General features: G+C 38.7%; 2 protein-coding genes across 2 annotated transcripts; one reads left to right on the top strand and one right to left on the bottom strand.

The window, feature by feature from the left end:
* Positions 1-5,003: 5,003 nt before the first annotated feature.
* On the top strand, positions 5,004-12,517 carry terf1 (telomeric repeat binding factor (NIMA-interacting) 1; the record flags this gene model as incomplete). Its single annotated transcript, XM_079259631.1, has 9 exons — positions 5,004-5,187; positions 6,471-6,563; positions 6,926-7,053; positions 7,837-7,923; positions 8,027-8,176; positions 10,061-10,173; positions 11,849-11,946; positions 12,060-12,130; positions 12,206-12,517. 9 exons carry the CDS (start codon positions 5,004-5,006, stop codon positions 12,365-12,367), a joined length of 1,086 nt encoding a protein of 361 aa, XP_079115757.1. The 3' UTR covers positions 12,368-12,517.
* A 421-nt stretch (positions 12,518-12,938) lies between these two features.
* sbspon (somatomedin B and thrombospondin type 1 domain containing) lies at positions 12,939-15,535 on the bottom strand (the record flags this gene model as incomplete). The annotated part of the gene is made up of 5 exons (XM_079259871.1): positions 15,146-15,535; positions 14,078-14,272; positions 13,890-13,968; positions 13,255-13,431; positions 12,939-13,056 (listed from the first exon to the last, which is right to left on the bottom strand). Exons 1-5 carry the CDS (start codon positions 15,369-15,371, stop codon positions 12,939-12,941), a joined length of 795 nt encoding a protein of 264 aa, XP_079115997.1. The 5' UTR covers positions 15,372-15,535.
* Positions 15,536-23,370: the final 7,835 nt, after the last annotated feature.

The raw sequence follows: 23,370 nt of genomic DNA, 5'->3' as shown, positions 1-23,370 counted from the left end.
TCTAGCAGGAGGAGGAAATGCATAGAGGGACTTATCTGTAAAAAGCATGCATTTTAAAAAAAAAAACAAGACAGATATTTCACGGTGCTTAGTTTGCTGAAAGCGCTCCACTGTAAATACTAGAACACATACGGCAATGACAATGCACAGGATGGCAAAGGAAGACTGATGGTACAAATAGTTTCAATGTGAAAAAAACAGTGATGGGGGTTGAAATCAACAACCCTCAAACTGGGTTTTGCATCGTAGCGACCTATTACAAAAAAAAAAAAAAAACATATCATTACCTTTTGTGGAAATGCAAAGCGTTCCCATGACGACCCTGTAATGTTTTCTTTCTTTTCCTTTTCCTTTTCCTGTGTAAAATGGTGTATGAAACTGTAACACTGACATTATTGCTTTGGGAATTCATAGCAGCTGTTGAACCCGGAGTTTTAGCATCTGATAATCTCAGAATGAAAAACACCTTTCTTCCTATAAACTGCGCTGCAGTTATCAAATAATGTTTTCAACCAACGAAAACACGAACTATCAGATACTACAGCTACTGAAAATATTTATCATGCCGTTTTTAGAAGATCCTTTTTCAGCTGTTTGATTCCATCCAAATCACAAGGATTGTATTTAATCTCTGACATCAGATATATACATCTAGAAGTAGGGTTAAGAGTAAAATATGAAATGACTAGGTTAGATTGGCTATAGAAGAATTAAAGTAGGGAAGAGATTCCACAAAATGTTAATTCAACACAGTACATATGGTCAGATATAAGCTTTACTATTAGTATCCTCTGGCAATTCAATGGGATAGACTACCGCATAGGATGACAATATTCCTCTTGATATCAATGGACCAAAACAAGCACACTTACAAGCTTTCATCTATCTCAGCTGCATCATGACATATATAGTAATAACATGTATTATGACAGTTATGTTTGTTCTTTATGATTGTTTACTTGCATTGTGCTTGTTGTCCTTTTCCTCTATGCCCTGATGTAATTTCTTCCAAACTACTGCAGCGTGACCCGATCTTGCTGATAACTTTAGGGCATTGTTTCTTTCCTGTCATGTATCTGTGGTGTCTTGGACTGTAACTCACTGTGTTTTCTTGTCAACAAAACTGTTTTCAGTCTAACTTAAACCCAAAGGATTTTTCTTTTTGTGTGTGTGTGTGTGTTTGTGTGTGTGTGTGTGTGTGTGTGTGTGTGTGTGTGTGTGTGTGTGTGTGTGTGTGTATGTGTGTGTCTTTTTGTTTTACACTGACTGAAAATACCTGCTGTATGTTGCCTTTGATTCCAATTTATGGCTGGAGTATTTGTCCACTGAGTGGCGCTTGTCAGACTGTGTTTGGAAGGTGTTTGTGAAAGCCACACAAACCAGAAAGGCAAAGACAGGAAGAAGGTGGTTGAAATAATTGCTGTTTGTTTGATTTTTTTTCATATTATTATCATTTCTTGTTGTTTGTTTTGGTTTTATTTTCACAGAGAGGTGTGGAATGTGCAATACCGCATACTGCAATCTATGCAGGCCAAGAAATGTGGCACTTTATTTTATGTCTATGGGAATTTGTAAGTGTACAGGCAGAAATTACTTGTATTTTTCAGATGTTATATCTTTAATATGGGGTAAAACAGTGTTACACCTACCAGAATCTCACAAACAATGCAAATGAGAATTTGATTTTTTTTCCTTTTTTTTTTTCCCTTTATTTATTTGTTTTTTTTTAATTATAAAGCTAGCAACATGCTGTTAAGCACCTTCATGCCAGGTTTGAATGAACCTCAAATTTGATTATCTGTGGAAATAAGGATCCAAATTGACCACCAGGGCCTTTTATATTACTGTTAGATTTACATCAAATCTAGCAAATGCCTATGGAAGCTATTAAGATTATCTAATTTCAATGGCCACAAACAAAGGATTTTATGTTTTTTGTGAATTAACACAGAATGATTCTATTTTTTCTAAACCAAAATGGAGCACGACCACAATTTGCTGCCATATGGTGGTTTGAAATGATGCGTGCCTTTTCATAACACTGCTGTTTATGAGAAGGTAGCAAGTCATTTTGCTTTGTTCATATAGCACTGTACAGAAAATTCTAATTTTATAGGAAAAATCAGGTCTTTATGTAATAGATACAGGTAATGTTATTGAGTTCTCAGGTTTTCTATAACTCTCTGATGTTCTCATTAGATAGATTTTCTGTTTTTTCTTTCACAGCTAACGCCAGCTGGCTGCTTCTGTGTTTTTTTTGAAAGGTGTTGTCAAATTCACATTGATGTCTTGGCTCCTTGAAATCTGTGTACAACATTCAGAACCCCACCCCCATCAGTCTTCAGTGAGGCAGGAAGGAGAACAAGCAAAGGGAAAGGTGTTTGACGGTTAAGCAGGGAGAGGTCCTTACTGTCTCAGAGCATCGCCATGTGCTTCAAACCAGTGCTCCAAACCAGTGCTCCAGAGGCTATAAACTCCATAGCATGTGCTCAGGAACAGTGATTAATCATGGCAAGGATTGAAAAAAATTCTAAAGAAATAAAAAAAAACCTGTGTCCTCCCTAATGGTTACATTGCATCAGAGATCAGTTCTGTTCTATGTTTTGTTTTGTTTTTGTCTGTGTACATAATGTATGCCCAAAGTAGCATAATCTGACTCAGTATTCAGAGATTCACATAAAACTTCATGGAGTTATCTTTGTGAAATGCCCGATTCATCATCGGAAACTGTTTGGTACTCTCCGATGTGAAATACAGGCTCAGTGGTGGTTGTCGTTTAGATTTTCTTTTCTTCTTCTTCTTCTTCTTTACAAAGGGAGGTTAGGCCCTCTTGTTAAAGCTTTTCTTCTATACCTGTGCGTAAAGTTTTTCCTTCATCCCTTGTTTGTAGTAGTCATGTCACTGTGTTAGCTTTGAGTGATCCTTCATTTTGACAGAGTAGAAACAAGGGAGCTGGATTGATCAGATGTATCCCTCTGGGATAAAGTTTTGTGTGGAAATTATTTCTGCAAGCTGACAGCAAAAGGACTGTGCTCTGTCTTACTGTCTCACGGTGGCATATTCATCTGTGATACTGTACAGAGTGGAAATGTTGTGTATTTATTTTCTCTGAGAGAATGTAAATTGTCCGTCTTGCTCATTTGTCTGTGCTTACCAAACCTCTCTCCGTAATATGCATTAAGGCAACATTGTTTGTTCTTATGTGTGTATATTCTGCCTCTTAAATTTTTTTTCTGATTTCTTTTCCTCTGCTCAGCTTTGAAATGACATTATCATTAGACACATTCTGAGCTACTGACTGTTTCTGTACAAAGCAACATCTTTGTATGCATGTAGTAATCTGAGCAATTGTGTGACCACAGAAACACTTTATTATGGTACACGTATGTCAACATTTCTGTAAGGCATTGTTCCCCATTACATCTATTGGCATTATGCAGAATAACAAATAAATGTGTATATTAGAGACGTGTCTGTGTCTGATGTTTTCTACTTTACATATAAAGTGATGTTTGTGTGCCACAAAACATTATTGAGCAGATTTCTGCATATTTAGCATTGATGTAATGAGACAACATGGCCATAAATTCATGAAATCTTTTTCATCTTACAGAAACGATGTTGTCTCCATAAGTTCACCGTATGTTTGCCCACTTCTGCTAAATGTTGACGCTTTGTTTACATGTCAGTAGCAAAATCTCAAGCATGTTGGGTCTTGGAAGGAGGACTCAAATAATCAATGCACTCTTGTATTGTACCATGTTGTCACCACAGCCAGTGCTTCCCATTGGGTGATAGTCACAATCTTTATGACAAGGATTCAAGGAACTTTATTGTCATATCAGCTCACATTCACATGTCAGAGATACAAAGTTGGAACTGAGGTCTCGGGAGCAGCTGAGAAAAGGAAATACGAATATATACTAAAAACTATATAAAAGTATAGATAGAAATAGTAGATAAATAAGTATAAATATATGCTAAAAACAATTAAAAATGTACACTGAATACAAATGTAGGCTAAATGTGCATGAGGTAGTTTGGAGTATTGTACTTAGTATTTTTGCATTGGTGAAGTAAAGGTGCATGTCTGTACAGATCTGTTGTCATGAGGTGGGGTCATAGACTGTGGGTACATCACAATTATCAAATCAGATATATTTGTTTAGCACATATCAAAACAGCCAAAGTACAAACAACAAACATATATAAGATTGTTTTAAATATCGATACAGCTTTTTATATAATGTTCAAAACAAGTTTACCTTATATAAAACTAAGCCTTTTCTTAAAGTATTGTTGTTTTGTTAGGCTTCATAACGGTGAAAATTTGTTATGAAGTCCTTACGCCTAAATAAAAATTTTCTACATTCAGCCAAAAGTAAAGTAAGCATCATAAAATGTGTGATTTGGCCCACATTTTTAGCAGTTTCCTGTTAAGTCTGATGCAATTGACAGCTATTTATAATATGTTAGGGAAATTTCCATTCCGGTCCATTTTATTTAAAAAGTTCTTTATGTAAATTCAATGTTATATTGCAAAATTTAATTTAGAGTAGTGCCAGCCATATAGCAGTCATATCTTGTGCTTGTGAAGACTGTGCAGAATCCAGTCAGTTATTTTCAATTAAAGCCTGATTTCAGGGTCAGCTTTGCTGAGGTGAGAATTTGTTTTAGACTATTATAAGCAGTTTTTTTATACACAATCCACCATTCCATAGGGATTGGCTAAGAGTTGCAGTTGTTTCTTATTTTTTGCCTCATTACGCAACTACACTTTTTCAGTATTATTTCTGGTCAAACATTTTCTTTAAGTAAGCCATTTCAAGAAAATTAAAAGGGCATAAATTGATAGTTTAGCGCAGTAAAATTTGGGGACTCCTCCGAACCACTAGTGGGCGCCATAGACCGTCACTCCAACTCGAAGTGTCGCAAACGCAAAAGCGCGCGGAAATAATAAACATGACAAAGAGGAAGACGTCGAAGACGCAAATGAAGTCATAATGGACGATGAAAATGATTGCGATAGCTCTTCAGAGGCAGGTTATTCCAATGAAATTGTAAGTTTTTCTCATATAACCGCCGTCGCTACAGGATGGATGTTGGACTTCATGTTTGTGAGCTTATGTCAACGTTTCAAGGAGGGAAAACTTGATGAATTCAATGAGACGCTGAAAGTATTTGAAGGTGAGTAGTTTAATTTAACAGCTTTCACGGGATCTTTTAAAGATTCCCCTTGTGATTTCTTTTCATTTAAAATTGTATTTAATGTTCAAGGGGTTGCTTGTTATGGTTTTGGTCCTACTGTGCGGTTCATTTTTATTTCTTCGCGACCCAAACGCTAAAGTTAGTTTCCGTGGAAGAGACCAAAGGAATTAATCAACCACATAAACAGACACATCACACGATCTCAGTTTATTCCGACCCAGATGTTTCAGGCATACTTGAAACTGGTCAGTATACGGGCTTTATTTCTTCATAAAAGGATGCATATATTCCTAAAAACTAGTTATTTCCCAAACATCCTCTCAACATCTGCACCACACCACTGTCTTCTGATTGGGCTCCTCATTTTCCAAGACAACTGATGGGTCAAGAGGTGGTTTATACTTTATACTCGTATATTTCGTATCCAAAACATAATCAGGTCAGCGACATAGTACTGAAAACCCAGGGTTAACCCTGAAGTTACTCCAATAAGAGCTTCATAGTACAGGCGGACAAAACAAGACTATTTTAATCTGGACTGATAAGTGTGCGGATTCATTTAAACACGGTTTCTGACTTGGGAAACCTTTACAAACAAAATCAGAACTTAACTTTAACATTCATAGGACTAAAGTGATTTACATTATAGTAATGAAAAAAAAGGTCAGTAAATTAAATGTATTTGTGAAATGTATTAAAAGACTGTGTCTTTTGCTGGAAGTGCTTACAAGCCTCTATTTAGTATAGTCTTTGCCAGCTTTATTGATTTTGCCAGAATTACCAACAGGAAGTGAGAGCATACAAGCATCTTGTTTAACCTGGTAGCATTTATTACTTCATGTACGGTGAAAGGACCCAAACTTAAAGATTTGGAATCAAAATTCTTTGAAAACCAAGATGTGGTAAAATGTCTAACGGTTGTCGGTCATTAGATTGTCAGAAAGTTAAGTAGATATGCGTATTACACTGATCCCAGTGCTGGATTAGGAAACAAACCCACCCACCCCCCTCTTTCGTTTTTTTTTTTTTTTAAAGAAGGGAGGATCTCTACACATTAAATCTATACCACAAGAACCTTTACACAAGTCAAAGCCTGGGTTTAGACAACATCATGAATAACCAGTAATGAGTGGAAACTATGCTGTGCTGTTTACAATTTGATCTTTGTTATGTTTTTGTGTATCCTGATCATCTGTGGACTTCCAGATCGAATATTTGCATGAAACTATTATGTGAAAATGATTAGTTTTGCTCTCTCTTAGCCATTTCTCAGACTTCATCAACAAAAGGGAAACCCCATGAGAAGACTTTGATATGTGCCTTCCTTGCCAGAGTCATGCATGGGAAAGAGCTGGGTATGTTGCTGTGAATGGAAAAGTGAAACTCTCGGCTTTACATTTTTTCTACATGCATTTACAGTTTTTACATACATGTGCAATATTGTTGCTTGGCCTGTGTAAAAGAAAGAAAGTCAGAATTTGCTTATTTTATCACTTTCAACATAGATTTTTTAAAACCTCAATAGCCTGCCACAATTTATCTTGTCATTTTTAAGACAGATGTTATTCAGACTTTGTCCTTGGTGTGTGTTTTAGCCATTCTGCAAAAGTCTAAATATGGCAGCAATTACCGTTTTAGATTTATTGTGTACGTAGCCATGAAAAATAGAGTAAATGTACACACAGAAGTGAATGCCCTAACCTGTTTTTTTTTCCAGATGTTAAGTTTGAAGAAGAGGAGTCTGTGATGCCGCTGATGTCTGCAGCAAACTTATGGTCGAGCCTTGGTCACACTGTGGCAGATGAAAGTTTATTCAAAGACATCACCATTCTTTTGCTTGTTCAGGTAATTCTTTGGTATTTTAAAATATCTTTTTTTCTACTTTTAGGTAGGTATGTAGTGTCGTAGGTACCTAATGATAGAGTCCACTGCAATTTGCTTTAATTTATGTCAAGCCATAAATAAATCCAACTCATGTTAAACATTTTTTATATTGTTTTTAAATGTTTCCACTGAATCTACAGGATTAAATATGTTAGCAATAATTTGGAACAGTAACCTGAGACTTTTTTTTTACTCTCCTCTAACCTGAGATAAGAACAGAGGTGTTGTCACATGTTTGTAGTATTACTACTTCACACATCCACAACCTACATGTGGTGCAGGTCATGTCCAGGCCTTGTCTGTTTTCATTTCCATAAAAAACAAAATGTGTCCAAACACTAGCCCACAGAACAGATGAGTAAAGTTCATGCTCAGTTATGATAGCCGAAAGACCCTCTTCCTGGTATCTGCAGCTCATGCAACTTTTATGTTCCCACCACCTTTACAGCAGGATTTCTGTAATTTATTAACATAAAATTAATCATGCCGGGACAAGTTGTCATTAAACTGAACTTAGATTAATTGTTTATACAGTAAATCAGCCCACTCCTACTTTAAGGTGATTGTTTGATGTTCTGAGAGTATCCAACCAAGTCTGCTAATGTGTACAGCTGCAATTTGTTTATTAAAATGTAATTTGTCTGATTTCCATAATGCACTGTTCTTAATTAGTGGCGTAATTCTTGATATACAAAGTTGTTTTCATTTCAATTGTGTAAAGTTTCCATGTTTTCTTGTGCCTAGTCTGTGGCTGTCTGTATGGAAAAGGGCCAAAGATCTTCTGCGTCCTCTGTCCTCAGGTGGTTTGAAAAACATCAAGAATTCCCTCAGGTCTACATGTCAACTTTTATCCAATGTCTTTTCATGAAAACATCATCTGTTGCATATTGCAGCTAATGGAGATGAAAGACTGTTCTGACCTTTCCTTTCACAGAACTTGAGAGTTAAACTGTCAACCATTGTGACACAGAAGGACATTTACCACTCGTTCCTCGTGAGTTTCAGCTTTAGCCGTTTGCTGAAGACAATCCAGTCCTACCTGGATACTTACTTGGAAACGAATCCTTCTGACTTTCTTATCAAGGTACAGGTCTTGAGTGATTGCAGCGTGCTGCCTAACCAAATTACTGTCAGAATGACACTAGATCACCTCTTTTTATGAAGCATATCTTGGTTCAGGACTTTTGCTGACAGCTTAATATTCACCCAGTGGTCCAAAGCTTGAGTTAAAAGCCTGTCTAGCAACAGTACACATGTTTCGACATCAGATTGCTGCAGCAGGATAGAGAGATGTTAAAACACTGGAGCAAACTAATGTGAGACTGTTAACAAAATCAACACTATTATAACACATTATACTTCTTGTTATTTTAAATGAAATAATAATCCCAATTACATCCTTAAATGGGCTCATATTCATGAGGCTGCAGAAAATGAGTTTTTCCAGAAAGAAATAACACATTTTTTTGCTTTTTTTTTTTTTTTTTTTTTTTTTTACCCTCATAACAGGAAAATCCTATCACCATGTGATCCTGTTTGTGTGGAATTCACTTTCATAGCAACTGTGCTACTGAATGGAAAACTGTGTAAACAGTTGTTTTTGCCGTTTGGTTGGTTCTTTAAGTAAACAATTTCACAGTTTAACTGACAAAATTAATTTTATATTAATTAGTTTTAATAACAAAAAACTTTTTTTTGTTTATTTTTGTTTTGTTTGTTTTTTGGTTTTTTTGTTTTGTTTATTTTATTATCAATAATGTTGGATCTTTATTGCAGACTACTCTTTTACCTTTTTTGATAAAGGCTCTCTTTCTGAAGGTACTGGTGTGATTCACTCATAGTTAATTGACATTTTGTTATGAAATAGGCTGGAAGGGCAAACTGCTACATTCAGCAGAGTTTTTCCCTGGGGTCTTAAATATTTGCTTGTTCAACAATCTTTCACAATTGGTTTACACACAAGCTGATGTCCTCCAAAACAGGATTTAACGGGTACTGTAATGACAAGCCTCAGTTTTGCTCATGTTAAAATAAAACTGGCTATATGAGTTAGTAGTACAATGTTATGAAAAGGGAGCATTTCTATATTAAGGATAGAAGTGTGCGTGCATGTTTATAAATACAATTGTGATTGTCACTTCTAGATCACAATAATTGTGCAACTTACACCTTTGCCTGCCAGATATTAAGTGCATATTAAGGCCATGACTGCAGTTTTAAATATTGTCTTTTCTCAAGGCAATACTTAACCAAACACCCACCAGCTCAAACATATAATTGCACCCACTCAGATTATTAAAATTTAACACAGCTGGGGGTTTTGAAATGTCTACAGAGGCCTCTCAACTTTCTCTTTGTGGTCATGATTTTTCAAGACACAATACACTGAGAAAAGCCAAGGATCTTTCAGATCTGACAAAGATCATAGATTTTACAAGCCAAGAGTCGCTCTCATTAACAGATCATCAGATTTTTACAGAAATAGAAGTTGAGGTTTTACCAACTTACTGAAACTTAGTGAGAAAATGGTCATCGTCAACCTTGACTGAAGTTCACAACTATTATTTTGAAATGAGTAAAGATGGGAATTCCAATCTTTACCCGTCTCATCCCATGATTGTGATACCATCTTTTAAGCATGGTGGTGGGCGTATCATGATGTGGGCATTGTTTGCCACTGATACCAATGAACTATAACAACACATGTCAAAACTTAATGTAAACTGGGTAAAGCAGGGTTACATGAAGCTTGTGGAAACTTATTTCTTGAGTCTTGATCTTCAGCTTGTGAAAATTATGTCTATTGTTGTAAAAATGTTTGTTATACCATCGTTATGTTGGTGTAAAAAAGCATTTGTGAATTAATTGAAAACCCTACCTTGCTGTGAATTTCCTGTCCACAAGTGAAAGCAAACTTTTGTACATTTATGACTATGTCTGAATGATTCTTTATGTTTGTCGCTGTCAGACAGCAACAAAGTTTATCCAGTCATCCAGCGATATGGAGAGTTTGGAGGAAGTGGCATCACAAGATGGCTCTCTGCCACAATTACCCAATGATTCAACACAAAAGGAGAAAAAGTAGGAAAATTATTTTTTCATGTGTCTGTTATTTAACAATAATGCAGCTACTGCTTAGTTATAAATATGTTTCTTGTCATTTATGTCCTAATGGTTTGTTTTAGGCCACCTTAATGTAGAAATTCTTCTTTTCCACAAAAATTCCCTCCGGCTTGCCAGATCGACTGGTCAATCCTCAGTCCTGATACTTCTGGACCTGTCTGCTGCTTTTGACACAGTGAACCATCAGATTCTCCTATCCACACTCTCTGAGCTCGGCATCTCTGGATCTGTCCTCTCCTGGTTCTCGTCCTACCTCTCAGGAAGATCCTTCAGAGTATCCTGGCGAGGAGAAGTGTCCAGCTCACATGAGTTGAAAACAGGGGTGCCTCAAGGGTCGGTGCTCGGCCCTCTTCTCTTCTCACTATACACCTCCTCACTTGGTTCAGTCATAAGTTCTCACGGCTTCTCCTATCACTGTTATGCTGATGACACTCAGCTTTTCTTCTCCTTTCCTCCGGATGACACAACCGTCTCAATGAGAATATCAGCTTGCCTTGCTGACATCTCGGCATGGATGAACGCTCGCCACCTTCAGCTCAATCTGTCCAAGACAGAGCTCATTGTCTGTCCAGCCAATCCTTCCTTACATCCGCAATTAAGTGTGAAGCTTGACTCTGTCACACTTGTTCCTGCGCCTGCTGCTCGGACTCTTGGGGTCATGGTGGATGACCAGTTGACCTTTAAGGTCCATGTTGCCTCGGTTGCCCATACCTGCCGATATGCTCTCTTCAACATCAAGAGAATCAGACCGTACTTGACAGAACACACAACTCAGCTGTTGGTTCAGGCTCTGGTCATCTCACACATCGATTACTGCAATTCCCTACTGGCAGGTCTGCCTGCGTGCTTTGTTAAACCTCTGCAGATTATCCAGAATGCCTCAGTACGTCTGGTTTTTTAACCAACCCAAACAAGCTCATGTCACTCCACTGCTAATCGCTCTTCACTTGCTTCCGGTCGCAGCACGCATAAAATGCTTTGCTTCTGGCTTTCAAAACAATAACTCAAACGGCTCCCGTCTACCTTCACTCCCTAATCCAGGCCTACACTCCCTCTTGACAACTACATTCCACCAGTGAAAGATGCCTCGTGTTACCACCACAACATGGGACTAAATCACTAGCTAGATTCTTTTCCTCTGTTGTGCCACAATGGTGGAATGATCTCCCAAACTCTGTTCACTCTGCAGAGTCCCTGTCTACTTTTAAGAGCAAGCTGAAGACTCAGCTCCTCAAGGAGAACTTCAACACTTAGTATAGCTGTATTTATTGGAAAGTTGGAGAACTTAGCCCAGTTCTTTGCAACAAACTTTATGGTATTAATTCTTTGTGTTGTAACATAGGTGATATTATGTAGTAGGAAGGGAGTAAAAAAAAAAAAAGCCTATAGCAATTCATGCAAGGATCTAACTGGACAGTCCACTAGCACCTTCCTATGGTGTTCTCTACTGTTTGATTTCGTGCTTGTGTTGTTCTCACTCATATGTAAGTCGCTTTGGATAAAAGCGTCTGCTAAATGACTGTAGAATAGAATAAATGTGTTTTGGATGTTTCTGTTTCATTCAGGTAAAGGTAGAAACTCATCTACCTGTCCTGAACTTGGTTTAAATAATAACTTTTTAACATGTTAGCAGGACGAAACGGAAACTACTCTCTACTAAGTTTTCTGATTTGTGGGAACCTGACATCACAAAGAACCCTCGTGTTTCTGTGAGGCGACTCTCAAAAGCTGGTATGGCTTTAACGTTCCCATGTTCTGGTTTGATCTGGTCTGACACAGCTAGAAATCTCTCATCTTTGAGACCATGAGCAAAATCTAATCAGTCTCCAATCTCCTCCCATCAGAGTTATCTCAGATGACATCCAAGAAATCATCAGAAACTTCCGTGGTACAAATGAAAAGAAAACCACCCCAGGTAGGTTAGTTTTCTGTCTGCTTAATGATCTGAAGTTAAAATCTTCTTTTACTAGCAACTGTTTGTGCTGCTTAGAAATGGACTCCCCACCTGGACAAATACCTGAAGGAGGGTGTTAAACGCCACGGCCAGGGGAAATGGTCTCGCATGCTAATGGATTTTGATTTTGAAGGACGCACCGGGACTATGCTTAAAGACCGCTGGAGAGTTTTGATGAAGACACGGGAGGTCTGCTAAAGAGAAAGCCATCCACTCTCCCTGTAGCTTTTTACTTGTAAATAATATTCAGCTTCAGCATTTTGGTTTTGCAGATATTTATGCGATTTTGGTGTAATTAGTTTTGTTGCTGCTGTATTTCCACTGAAATGACGTTGTTATAAACTTATCCCCCCCACCCTCCAAAAAAAATGACCAGCTATGCTGTTAAAATTGGAGGCTGCTGCTGCATTTGTTTTATAAAGCATGCCAGCAGAGGGTGCTCAACACAGCAGTTTTTGAGTAATGTATATAAGTAGTTGTGTAGAAAAGCATTTCTTATTTTTTAAACAATCCAAGTTGTCAAGAATATTATGCAATAATTTATACAACAGCGTTTTGTTAAAATAAAAGCAAACTTTTGATGTCTTTTGTTTCAGATGTGTTGTGAGTGGAGTCTGGAGTGATTGGGTTACGCTGCAGTATATTATAATCAAATTAATTTTCAAGTCACTTCTTAGTGATAAAGTCCTGTAGGGTGACAGGATCTGGTCTGCAGTTCTGATCTGGTTTCAGGTGTTTCTTGCAAGCTGCAGGTTGGAGTGCCTATGAATCAGATGAAGACAAAGCTGTGTTGAGGTGGACAGGTGCACTTCTGCATTTTCTGGACCTTCTTCCATGTACCGCTGCACCGAGGGCTCCCCACCGCCTGCCAGTGGAGCACAGCTTCACTGCAACACAGTCATAGAATTAGTTTCACGCTTTTCTGTACTGTGTAGCGTTGTGACACTAAACCACTACATCAAGGCAAGAAAACTCCTCATCGGACCAGTTGGAGACTTTCCTAACATTGATGTGAAGTGAAATTTCTTTGCATGTTTTACTGTTCAATGTTGCCAAAAGGGCAGGCATGAAAGGGTTAATCATACTTGTTCGATTCCTGGCCATCTCCTTGGCAGGTGCTGCTATTGTTTCTCCATGCAGGGGGCTGGCACGCAACACACACTTTAAAGCCTTCTGTTATGTAGCGCATCCAGTGTGTGTGTGGCTGGTTCTCCACTGTACAGTGTGGCGACCGTGACTCCAGTTTGAATTCCACGCAGAACCTGAAGATGACGTGGCAAAAGTTGGTGTAGTTGGAGAAAATGCAGAAATATTTAAAAAATAAAGGAGCAAAGCTTGTGATTTTATTGCTGTTCATTTCTTCACCCACTACCATGGTCATACTCTAAGCTGCTGACAATACCTCCACTACACTCATCCAAACATTTTGTGTGTGTGTGTGTGTGTGCTTCAGGTGATAATACTGAGTATATAATTTCAAAGGATTGTGGTCTGACTCTCAGCGTGGACATATTTAATAGTCTGCATACACCCAGCCAGGTGGGCAAACACAGCTCATGTGTATATGAAGTAAATGGAGGTGTTTTGTTACACTACATTGTATAAAACTGAGGTTCATGTTATGACAGCATTCTTCTTTATCTGTTCATCTTTAGAATTCAGGCATGAGGTTATGTGCAGCTTGAGATCACATGTAAAGGCTTTATGATCTGAAACCTACCCAGGGTCCAGGGGGTTTCCAAAGCTGTCATGCTTTGGCCTTCCCTTTCCAAACTCCATGCTGGTGATGAATGCAGGACCTCATCACAGAAATAAATGTATTGGTTCTAACAGGTTTAAGGTTGGTTGATTTAAGATGTCATAAACAGAGAAATAACATAAACAGCTGGTATATTCACATTTCCATACCTGAGTTGCGTCCACAGTGGCGGCCCTGGTGGTCTCTGTATTCCCTGCAGCCAGCTTTTTCCTCTAGGCTGGGGCAGGGCTCGCTGCTGTAACTGGGCTGTTGCTCAATGTGCCGAAGACGCACTCTTACTGAGGGCTGGCAGGGCTTGGCACAGCCACTCCACGAGCTCCAGTCACCCACAGCACAGTCCCGAGCTGGATGTTGGCACACATAGTAACGGTGAAACATTATTCCAGGGCATCTTCTGTTGTAACAAACGATGGCACTGCAATCAGAGTAATGGGTGTTGGATCCTAAACTGAACCCTGAAGATTTATGAAGAAGTTATAATTGAAAGCAAAAGCTACACTTTTGACCTGTTCTTGTAGACTGAAGTTACATCATTCAAGTGGAGCCGTAATAAGGCTAAATATTCCAGAAATACCTTCTGATCATTGACACACTGAGTTAACTTGTGGTATTGGGATTTTCAAGTCTGCAACAAGTGATTTAAGAGAGACCCGATCAGCAACCAGGATTTTTCTCAGTAGCTCCCTGCACTGAATGATCAAGCTTTGATGTATTAAGCGAGCAGATTTGGTGGCTACCAGCCTGTAACGCATATTACATACGCTTGGCTTGTTTGACTGGAACTGTAATTGCTACAACTGATTGACAGAATCACATTCTTCAAATATTTGTACTAATTCCATTATGTGGGCCAGCCCACTGAAATGGGGTTATGCACAATGCAAGCTGGGTTATTGGCTATATGGATTCTTGCTTCTTTTTTTTTTTCTTTTTCTTTTTTTTTGTTAGCAGATGGAGAAAAATAGAAAAAAAAAGCCAGTGAAATAAAGTGGAATTTAAATCACTTTCAGCTTTGTCATTAGAGATGCATTGTTTGATAAGCAGCCCCAGTAATAAATAAATACCGATAATAACTCTTCCTCTCCAGCTTGTCTTTTTAGCAACTCAAGATAATCTCCTTCTCAAGAGTTCAGGTTATCTCAGAGTGGTGTCATAAAACCGAGGGGCTCCTCTGTGATTCATTCACCCTTAAAGCTGTCTCTCCATTCATCACTCACCTGGGCACTCTGTAAAGTAGTCAAAGCAGCAATCCTTGGTTTTCACGCAGGTCTCGTCACAGAAGCATGTCCCATAGACACGGTCCATCCTCCAGTCAGTGGTAGAACAGCTCAGGTCTCTGCCCCAGCAGCATCTCCCTGAGCACCCCCCATTTGCCAGGCGATTTTGGCCAAAAGAAGCAGCCACCAGCAACCAGCAAGCAAGCTCCACAGAGGATCCCATCATAACCAGGGTCAGGTCAGGTCAGGTCAATTTGATCCCTTCAAGAAGCTCTAGCTGCTTTATTCCCCCAGTAGATGATCTAACTCTTCTCCTTTAAGTGCTTATTCCTTCTCTTCTTCTTTCATTATTGTAACAGGGAGAGGTTGGGAATACCAGCCCAGCCAAGACTGAGCACAGCCAAAGGAGCTCTTGTGACCTGGAATTCCTACGTCTCTCTCCTGTGTCCAGTTCTTCCACGGCGCTGTCCTTTCAGGCACAGATCTGCTCTGCAAAGCACCCTTCAGTTCAAAACGGCCAACGCCGATCAGACTTCCATGTCTAATGATGTGTGCTCGCCTTCTTCTCAGACCTGGTGTGTCTCTCCCCCCTGTTGGCAGCTGAGCACCTCCCTCCAGTTGATCAGAGGCAGCAAGACAAGGGAGGAGTGAGCTGCTGAGTTTCACTGTTTTTTTTTCCCCTCCTACTTGTGTGGGGTTTTTTTGGGGGTTTTTTTTGTGACTGCGTTCTCACCTACTTATGTACCTGTTGTTCTCCCCTCATGCTAAGATCTTGATGCCAATGTGGCTTAGCAGCTTGTTGCTGCCATCCTGAGTCTTTAATAGAAAGAGAGGAATTTGAGTTGGCAAGTCTCCAGTTTATTGTGTTGCAGGGCCCACAGAGAACTGAAACCACCCTTTAGTTCTCACCTCACTGCTTGTTACAGTTTCTCTTTCAGATTAGTAAAGTCATAAACGTGTCAGACATAATTTTGTCATCTTTTCAAAAACTGTTCGAACTTTTTATAAGAAACTTTTATAAAACAGGTCCAGCCCAAGTCCAGTCCTCGAGATCTACTATCCTGTAACTTTTAGATGCATCCTGTCTCCAACACACCTGAATCACATGGCTGAATTCCTTTCTCAGCATGTCGTTCAGCTCTGCATATGCTTGGTAGTGAGACGTTTCTTTGATTCAGGTGTGTAAGAGAAGAGATGAATCTAAAAGTTGAAGGATGTTAGAGCTCGAAGACTGGACTCGGGCACCCTGCGTTAGAAAAGAGATTGACAATGGAAGCAAACAATGAGCCAGATTCTATCCAAAGTTAATCAAATCTTACCCAGCATTATCTTTCAAGCTTTATCAAGTTTTTTCATAAGTTACAAAACAACATCTGATTATATCAGATCTAAACAGATGACACAGAAGCTCCGCTGTAAACTCTCTGAGAAGAAGACTCAGCAGCTGGCAATATGGATTAAAATGAACATGACAACAATGCAGATGGAGTACATTAAGTTTTAGAGCAATGCTACCTGAGTTTCTTATTAAAATTCTATGGGTTAGCTTCATTATGATGAATCACACAGACATTCACTATGCAAATTCTTGGGGAGGTTATTGCACAACAGTATCCTGATGCTGAGAAATCTCACTTCATAACTTTTTTATTTCCAATCAGGCGTGTTTATCTCTACAATGACTTTATGTCAACACAGTGGCCACTTTGGAAGCACACCATGGTTGATTTTGAAAATATGTACCTAAACAGAAATTTGAAAGAAAAAAAGAAAGAAAGAATGACAGTGATAAAGCAAGAGATAAGAGTCGACATTGGACTGACTTTTACTGGCACAAGAAATCTCAGAGAAGAGACAGGATGCAAAACAGATACTGACTTAGCAACCAGTGGGAATAACCAGAAGTCCTTGCAGTGGAATAACCGGAGGATACTTGCCTTCATTAAGTGACCCCAAAGAGTGAAAACCTGCCAAAGTTTAGTAGTTCAGCTGTAAATACAAGCTGCAGAACTCCTGTATCGTCCCCTATTGATGGCTAATTCTGCATCCATCTTGCATCTTACATATACATATCTTACATAGCTTTCTTAAGCCAGTGAGACAATCTTAACTTGACTCTTGTTCTGTCCCTTTCTCTGTTTCTTTTCCTTTCTTTCACAGATAATGTCTTTTTGTGTTTCTTTGCTAAAATAGTCCTGGTGTTCAATCAAAACAGTTGGTCTTTATGTCCATTTACTTGTGTGTGAAGTAAAACTCAGTTGCAACGTCATGCAGCATCCCGGATAAAAAAGTTGTACAGTGCAGTTTCTCAGCCATGGGATGCTGCTGAGCATTAACGGCTTCAGAAATGTGCGTGATATACATCACCCATACATTTCAAAAGACAGGATCTTGTGAATTGTTTTCTGTCTACAAATTTTATACAAACATCCAAGCAGTTGTGTGCTATCTTATATGAAGATTTCAGTTTGCAAAAGCTGATAACATCACCTGAAACTTTTTCCTTTTTGCCTTCTCCACTCACATAGCTCGGAAAAACAAAATGTCAGGATCGCTGAAGCGCACATATTTTAAGCAAAATAAGACAAATCAGAGTGCACAGGTGAAACCCATTTTTCACAGTTAGGGAATCAAGGAGCCGCAGTGTCTGAGGATGTTGTGGACTATAATGCAGGTCAGCGTTTCCTTGAGTCATTCCGCCTCATCTCTTGGGAAAATAAATAATGTTGCTGCAGGGAGGATTTGTGGGGAATGGAGCCCTCTTATAGTGATTACTGATGTCTATTCCTTCTATGGTAATAATCTGGATATTTTCCTATGATAAAATTTAAACTAGCATAAAGCAAAGGGGTTCTCTTTGAGTCATTTAATTTACATTGATGTGGAGCAGCTTGTTGAAGTGTTAGTAATAGCCTTTATCTTCATCATAAGCACAGCAGAGGCATCATTACCAGGTTTGTGTGTGAATCACATAATTGTGATTTGAGCATTTTAATCCACAAACTCATAAAAGCTTACACTTTTAAGTTTGTTTGTTATTTACTCACACGCGCATACACCAAACACAGTTCAGTGGAGTTGTTATGCTGATGTGATCTGTCCACTGATGCAAAACGTACAGCTGCATAAGTTTTCTATGGCTTCAGCACGTTGGAAGTGCACATCAAAGCATGTGCGCCTTACATCTGACAAACTCCCAACAAGGACCTCCTGCCCTCACTGCGCATTTGTCAGAGACAATCAGCCTTCACATTATCATCCACCCTGCTTGGCGCCTTAGTGTAAGTGTGTGTATGTAGGGGGGTGGGGTTAAGCCCAGTCTAATGTCTCAAGATGGTAAAGAGTAATTGTGTGTTTTTGTGGTGGTCAGACTCTGTCTCAGGTTGTCTGAGACTGAATTGTGGCCAATCTCATACCCTCACTTAAGTATATTTAATAAGTACAAAGAAGAAGACAGGATGCAAAGGAGACGGTAGTGTGCCCTGTAGTTCAATCACACCTATAAGGGGAATGCAAACTGTGGCTGTCGCCATGACAACACCTAACTTGAGTTGCTATAGTTTCAAAACACTTGTTATCACATATAAGAATTTAGGTTTTCTTGTTGCCTTGTGTTGTACAGGTCCACTGGTCAATCTGCCTTAAGAACAACAACACAAAAGTAACAACACCACCCTATGGATATTTTATTAAAGAATAATTCAGACTAGTTAGTCTGAGTTGATTCCTGACTGGTACAGTCATGAATGGAACCTTTGTCCATTATCTTTTGAATGTGTAACTACTTCCTGCAAGTCTGTTATTAAGCTTGATAAGTTTGATGCATTAACCTGCCTTTGTCTTTGCACTGGCATTTCATCTTATTGTTTGCAAATGATGTGCTTGTGTGTGTCGGGGCTGCATGAGTCATGATTTAATGAGTAAAGAGGTTGGGTGTGTGACTTGGCTTTTTACAAGTTTGTAGGATCTAGATCTGGGAAACAGATAAGGGATGTTGAACAGGTGAATCCAGGTGAGAAATGTTGGGATTTATCAAGAAAAAAAAGGGGAAAATGTACTACAACATTAAACACAACATTAAACACAACACATACAACCAAAAGTCTGAGGAAAATTTAAGTTGGTTACGGAAAGTGTAATCAGTTTTGTAGCAGTCTGTTGATACAGAATAATAAGTCAGAGATTACTGCTAGAGAACAAGATGGAAAAAACTGATGAAGAAGGCTGGAGGTTAGACAGTGGAGATAACTGGAGCCGACTACCCAGAGAAAAATGCTGCGCAAGTTGCTGAACATAATGGACGACTCTTCACATATTCTACACAACATGACGAGGAAACAGCGCGTTCAGTGAGAAGCTTCTTTCAGTTCACTGCAAGACAGAAAGGTACAGGAAATTACATGCCATCAGCCATTAACCTGACGGAATAATAATAATAATAATAATAATGGATTTAGTTATTTCCATAAAATACATATATTTTTCAAAGGATCACAACTATAATGTCCTTGTGGAATGACAAAAGATTTTTTTCCTTTGATTCATGAGCTCAAGGTAGACAGATACTTAATTACAACTTTTGGTAACATTTGGTAATATACACCTAATTTTGCATACTTAAAAATCATGGAGGCTAATGATCAGCTAATGTATTGTAGATCGGGGGTCCCAAAGTTCAATCCTGAAGATCTACCATCCTGCAAGTTTTAGATGCAACTTTTGTCCAGCACACCTATGTCAAATAGCTAAATTCCCTCTTGTGCATGTAATCCTGCTCTTCAGTGGTCTGGTAAGAAGACGTTCATTTAATTTGCATCTAAAGCTTCAGGATGGTAGATCTCGAGGAATGAACTTGGGCACCACTGATGTAGACAATATAATAAGGACTTGTACCAAAAAAAATATGCTGCTTCTGTAAAGTGCAAAAATTGGTTCCAGTTTTCCAGAAATTGGTTTTAAAAAAATCATCAGTATAATTCGACGCTGTTAAAACGGTTGAACCAAACAGCATTCCTCTATCATTACTGCAGAACAGAAACAGTTAGGGACACAGAGGTTTATTCAGTTGTGCACCTTAAAAGCATTTCTGTGCAACAAAAGCAGCATTTTGTTAAATCCATCCAGAGTTTCTGAGCTTTGAGGTTTCTGGGATGGACCGTCACACAGTTGGAATCGTGTATTGTGGCCAGATCAGCTATTTTCTCAAGACTAATAAGTTTTTAACATTGTTTGGAGAAATGGTTGCCATGTGTTAAAGGTACCATCCTCACAAATATTAAAACAAGACCCTAAAACCCTTTGCTGTTATCCTATGAATGAATATGTTACACACATCACATGCAAAATGGGTGTACAGTATATCAACAAATGACATCACATGGAGGATAAATTACATAGCAACTTGGTTTTTATCTATTATGTGATAAAAATCACAGTAAATTTAAGAATCAATCTTAGTTTTACCATATTCATATCTTTCATGTAATCCTATCTAATTTGGGCTCGGGTGTTTACATCATTACGCTCAAAAAGTCTTAGTCATACATTCCACTTACAGCAGCGTTTATTATGATAAGGCATCAAGCACATCCTCGTAAAGATGCTCCATTCATTACAGGTCATTACTTCTATGGATGATAGCTCGCCTCCCCTAGATCCAAGCAGCAGAGACGACTGATGGCAGCCTGGTAACAGCTCTGCTGCTTGGAGCAGCGCCAACACAATGACAACAAAGACAGCAATAATGATGAAAGTTTTTCCCTCACCTTAACATGATATCGTCGCTGGTAGTTGTCCACTCATCAGTCACCTTTCCCAACACATAGTTCAGTACATATTTAAATCAATGTGGACAGCAGCTGAGGCAGGTAGATGAGGCGAGATGTGTAGGCAGGGAGCAGGACTGACCCCTGCCTCGGAGAGAGATGAAACTTTAGGTAATGATGATGACTGTGGGAGACAGGGTGCATCTATCACGGCAGAATTCATAAATCACGCCATGAAATGTCAAAGAGCGGTTGAAAGGTTGAGCCTCAAGACTATTGCATGTGCATGTGTGCATTGCTCTGCCAAGGGCATAATATAAAAATATCACAAGGCACAAAAAGGGACTGACCGTGAAAATTATTTCATGGAATTCGTTTTCTTACTTGTCTTTTACAAACATTAAAGCCCTCATTACTGTCTTTTACAGACTTCACAGTGTATATGATGGCAAGGGCAAGGATTTGACCTCTGACTGCCCTGAATGCAAAAACAAATAGTTCCTGTTCATACATGCTTTTTGTTATAGTGCTGGTTTTTTATCACTGTTTTTTTTATCACTATCCTTTGGCATCTTAACGCAGTTTTATAAAGAAGATTTTATCACACAAAGACATGGGGCCTCTGTAAAGAAAGAATTCTTATGGTTTGACTTGGAGTCAGGTCTATACAAATCCAGCTCACACAAACATGCCATAGTATCCCTCCTTTAAAAAATGTAGAATTTATAAATGACAGGAAGAGGGAAAGGTAAACGTTGCTTTACGTTAAATTCACTCTCCCCTCACAGAGTATGATCAAACCCCACACATCCCAACCCTTGTGCTAAGAAGTTGCTGTGTTTTGTTTGTTTGCTTGTTTCTTCCAAACAAACCACTTGCTGCAGCATGAAACCTATTTCTTAAAATTTTCAGATTTTTTCAGACTTCTACTGATATGTTTTTGTTACAATAATGAATTGGATTAACATGACACTTTTCATGGAACCCACAGCAATTTACAATGAATCCATGATTTATTCATCCCACATTCATTAGTTGGTGATGGTAAGCTATGGGATGCAAACCATTAACCCTGTTCTCAGACAGTCTACTTTATTTACTGATTCTGTGCTACTGTCCCCAAAACATGTATGAAAGTCTTCCCTCTGGTTACTTTTCTCTAAAGGTAATACTACTGCGTAATCAAAATTTTCCTCATGTTTTTTGGTTTGTTTTTTTAGTGACCTTATTAGGTACACACTCAAAAATAGAGGTACCAGCTTGTACCTAAAAAGGTACAAATGCTTGTCGCTGGGGGTGTACTCTTTTGAGAGACATTTCTGTACCCTTCAGTTCTGGTCTATTTTTGGACCTTATCGAATTCAACCTCACCTTATCAAGTTATGTTTTTTTATGTTTTCACAGGATTAGGCCTGGTCCATGCAACTTAGAAATATTAACTTATCTTTAATCTAGAAATAATCTTCAAAAACTCAAAATACTGACCAGCCATACACTTAGTTTGCAGCATCTGACCTTCATTGTCTGGTGTAATAAATGACTGTTAAGTAGTACTACTGTCATCACTCAACTCTGCTCCAGTTTGTAACATTACAGCCATTAACATTACATTTTTCAATGCTGCAGGTACCCTTATGGTCAAAATGGTACAAATTTGCACTTTATGTCACTTTGAACCCTTTTTCGTACTCTGAAGGTGGGCTTCTGGTCTCTTAAAGACCAGTATTGTACTTTTGAGAGAACATTTCTTTAAAATGTACCTATAGGTACAGAAATGTCCTTATCTTGTACCTCTATTTTTGAGAGTGTATTCGGCTCGACCCCTGATTATCCTGTCAACTGTAATTTGTAGATTCTATTCTATTCTATTCTATTCTACAGTCATTTAGCAGATGCTTTTATCCAAAGCGACTTACATATGAGTGAGAACAGCACAAGCATGAAATCAAACAATAGAGGACATCGTAGGAAGATGCTAGTGGACTGTCTACTTGGATGCAGATCCTTGCATGAAGTGCTACAGGCTTTTTTTTTGTTTGTTTGTTTGTTTGTTTGTTTTTTGTTTACTCCCTTCCCACCCCATAATACCATCTATGTTATAATACAAAGAATTAATACCATAAAGTTTGTTGCAAAGAACTGGGCTAAGTTCTCCAACTTTCCAATAAATACAGCTATACTAAGTGTTGAAGTGCTCCTTGAGGAGCTGAGTCTTCAGCTTGCTCTTAAAAGTAGACAGGGACTCTGCAGAGTGAACAGAGTTTGGGAGATCATTCCACCATCGTGGCACAACAGAGGAAAAGAGTCTAGCTAGTGATTTAGTCCCACGTTGTGGTGGTAACACGAGGCATCTTTCACTGGTGGAACGTAGCTGTTCAGAGGGAGTGTAGACCTGGATTAGGGAGTGAAGGTAGACGGGAGCCGTTTGAGTTATTGTTTTTATCTGGAACTAAACGGATA

Source organism: Telmatherina bonti (assembly GCF_933228915.1).
Source record: "Telmatherina bonti genome assembly, chromosome: 20".
In the NCBI taxonomy this organism is placed as follows: domain Eukaryota; kingdom Metazoa; phylum Chordata; class Actinopteri; order Atheriniformes; family Telmatherinidae; genus Telmatherina; species Telmatherina bonti.
Note: the sequence above shows the minus strand (reverse complement) of the source record. Positions and strands in the feature narration are given on the sequence as shown.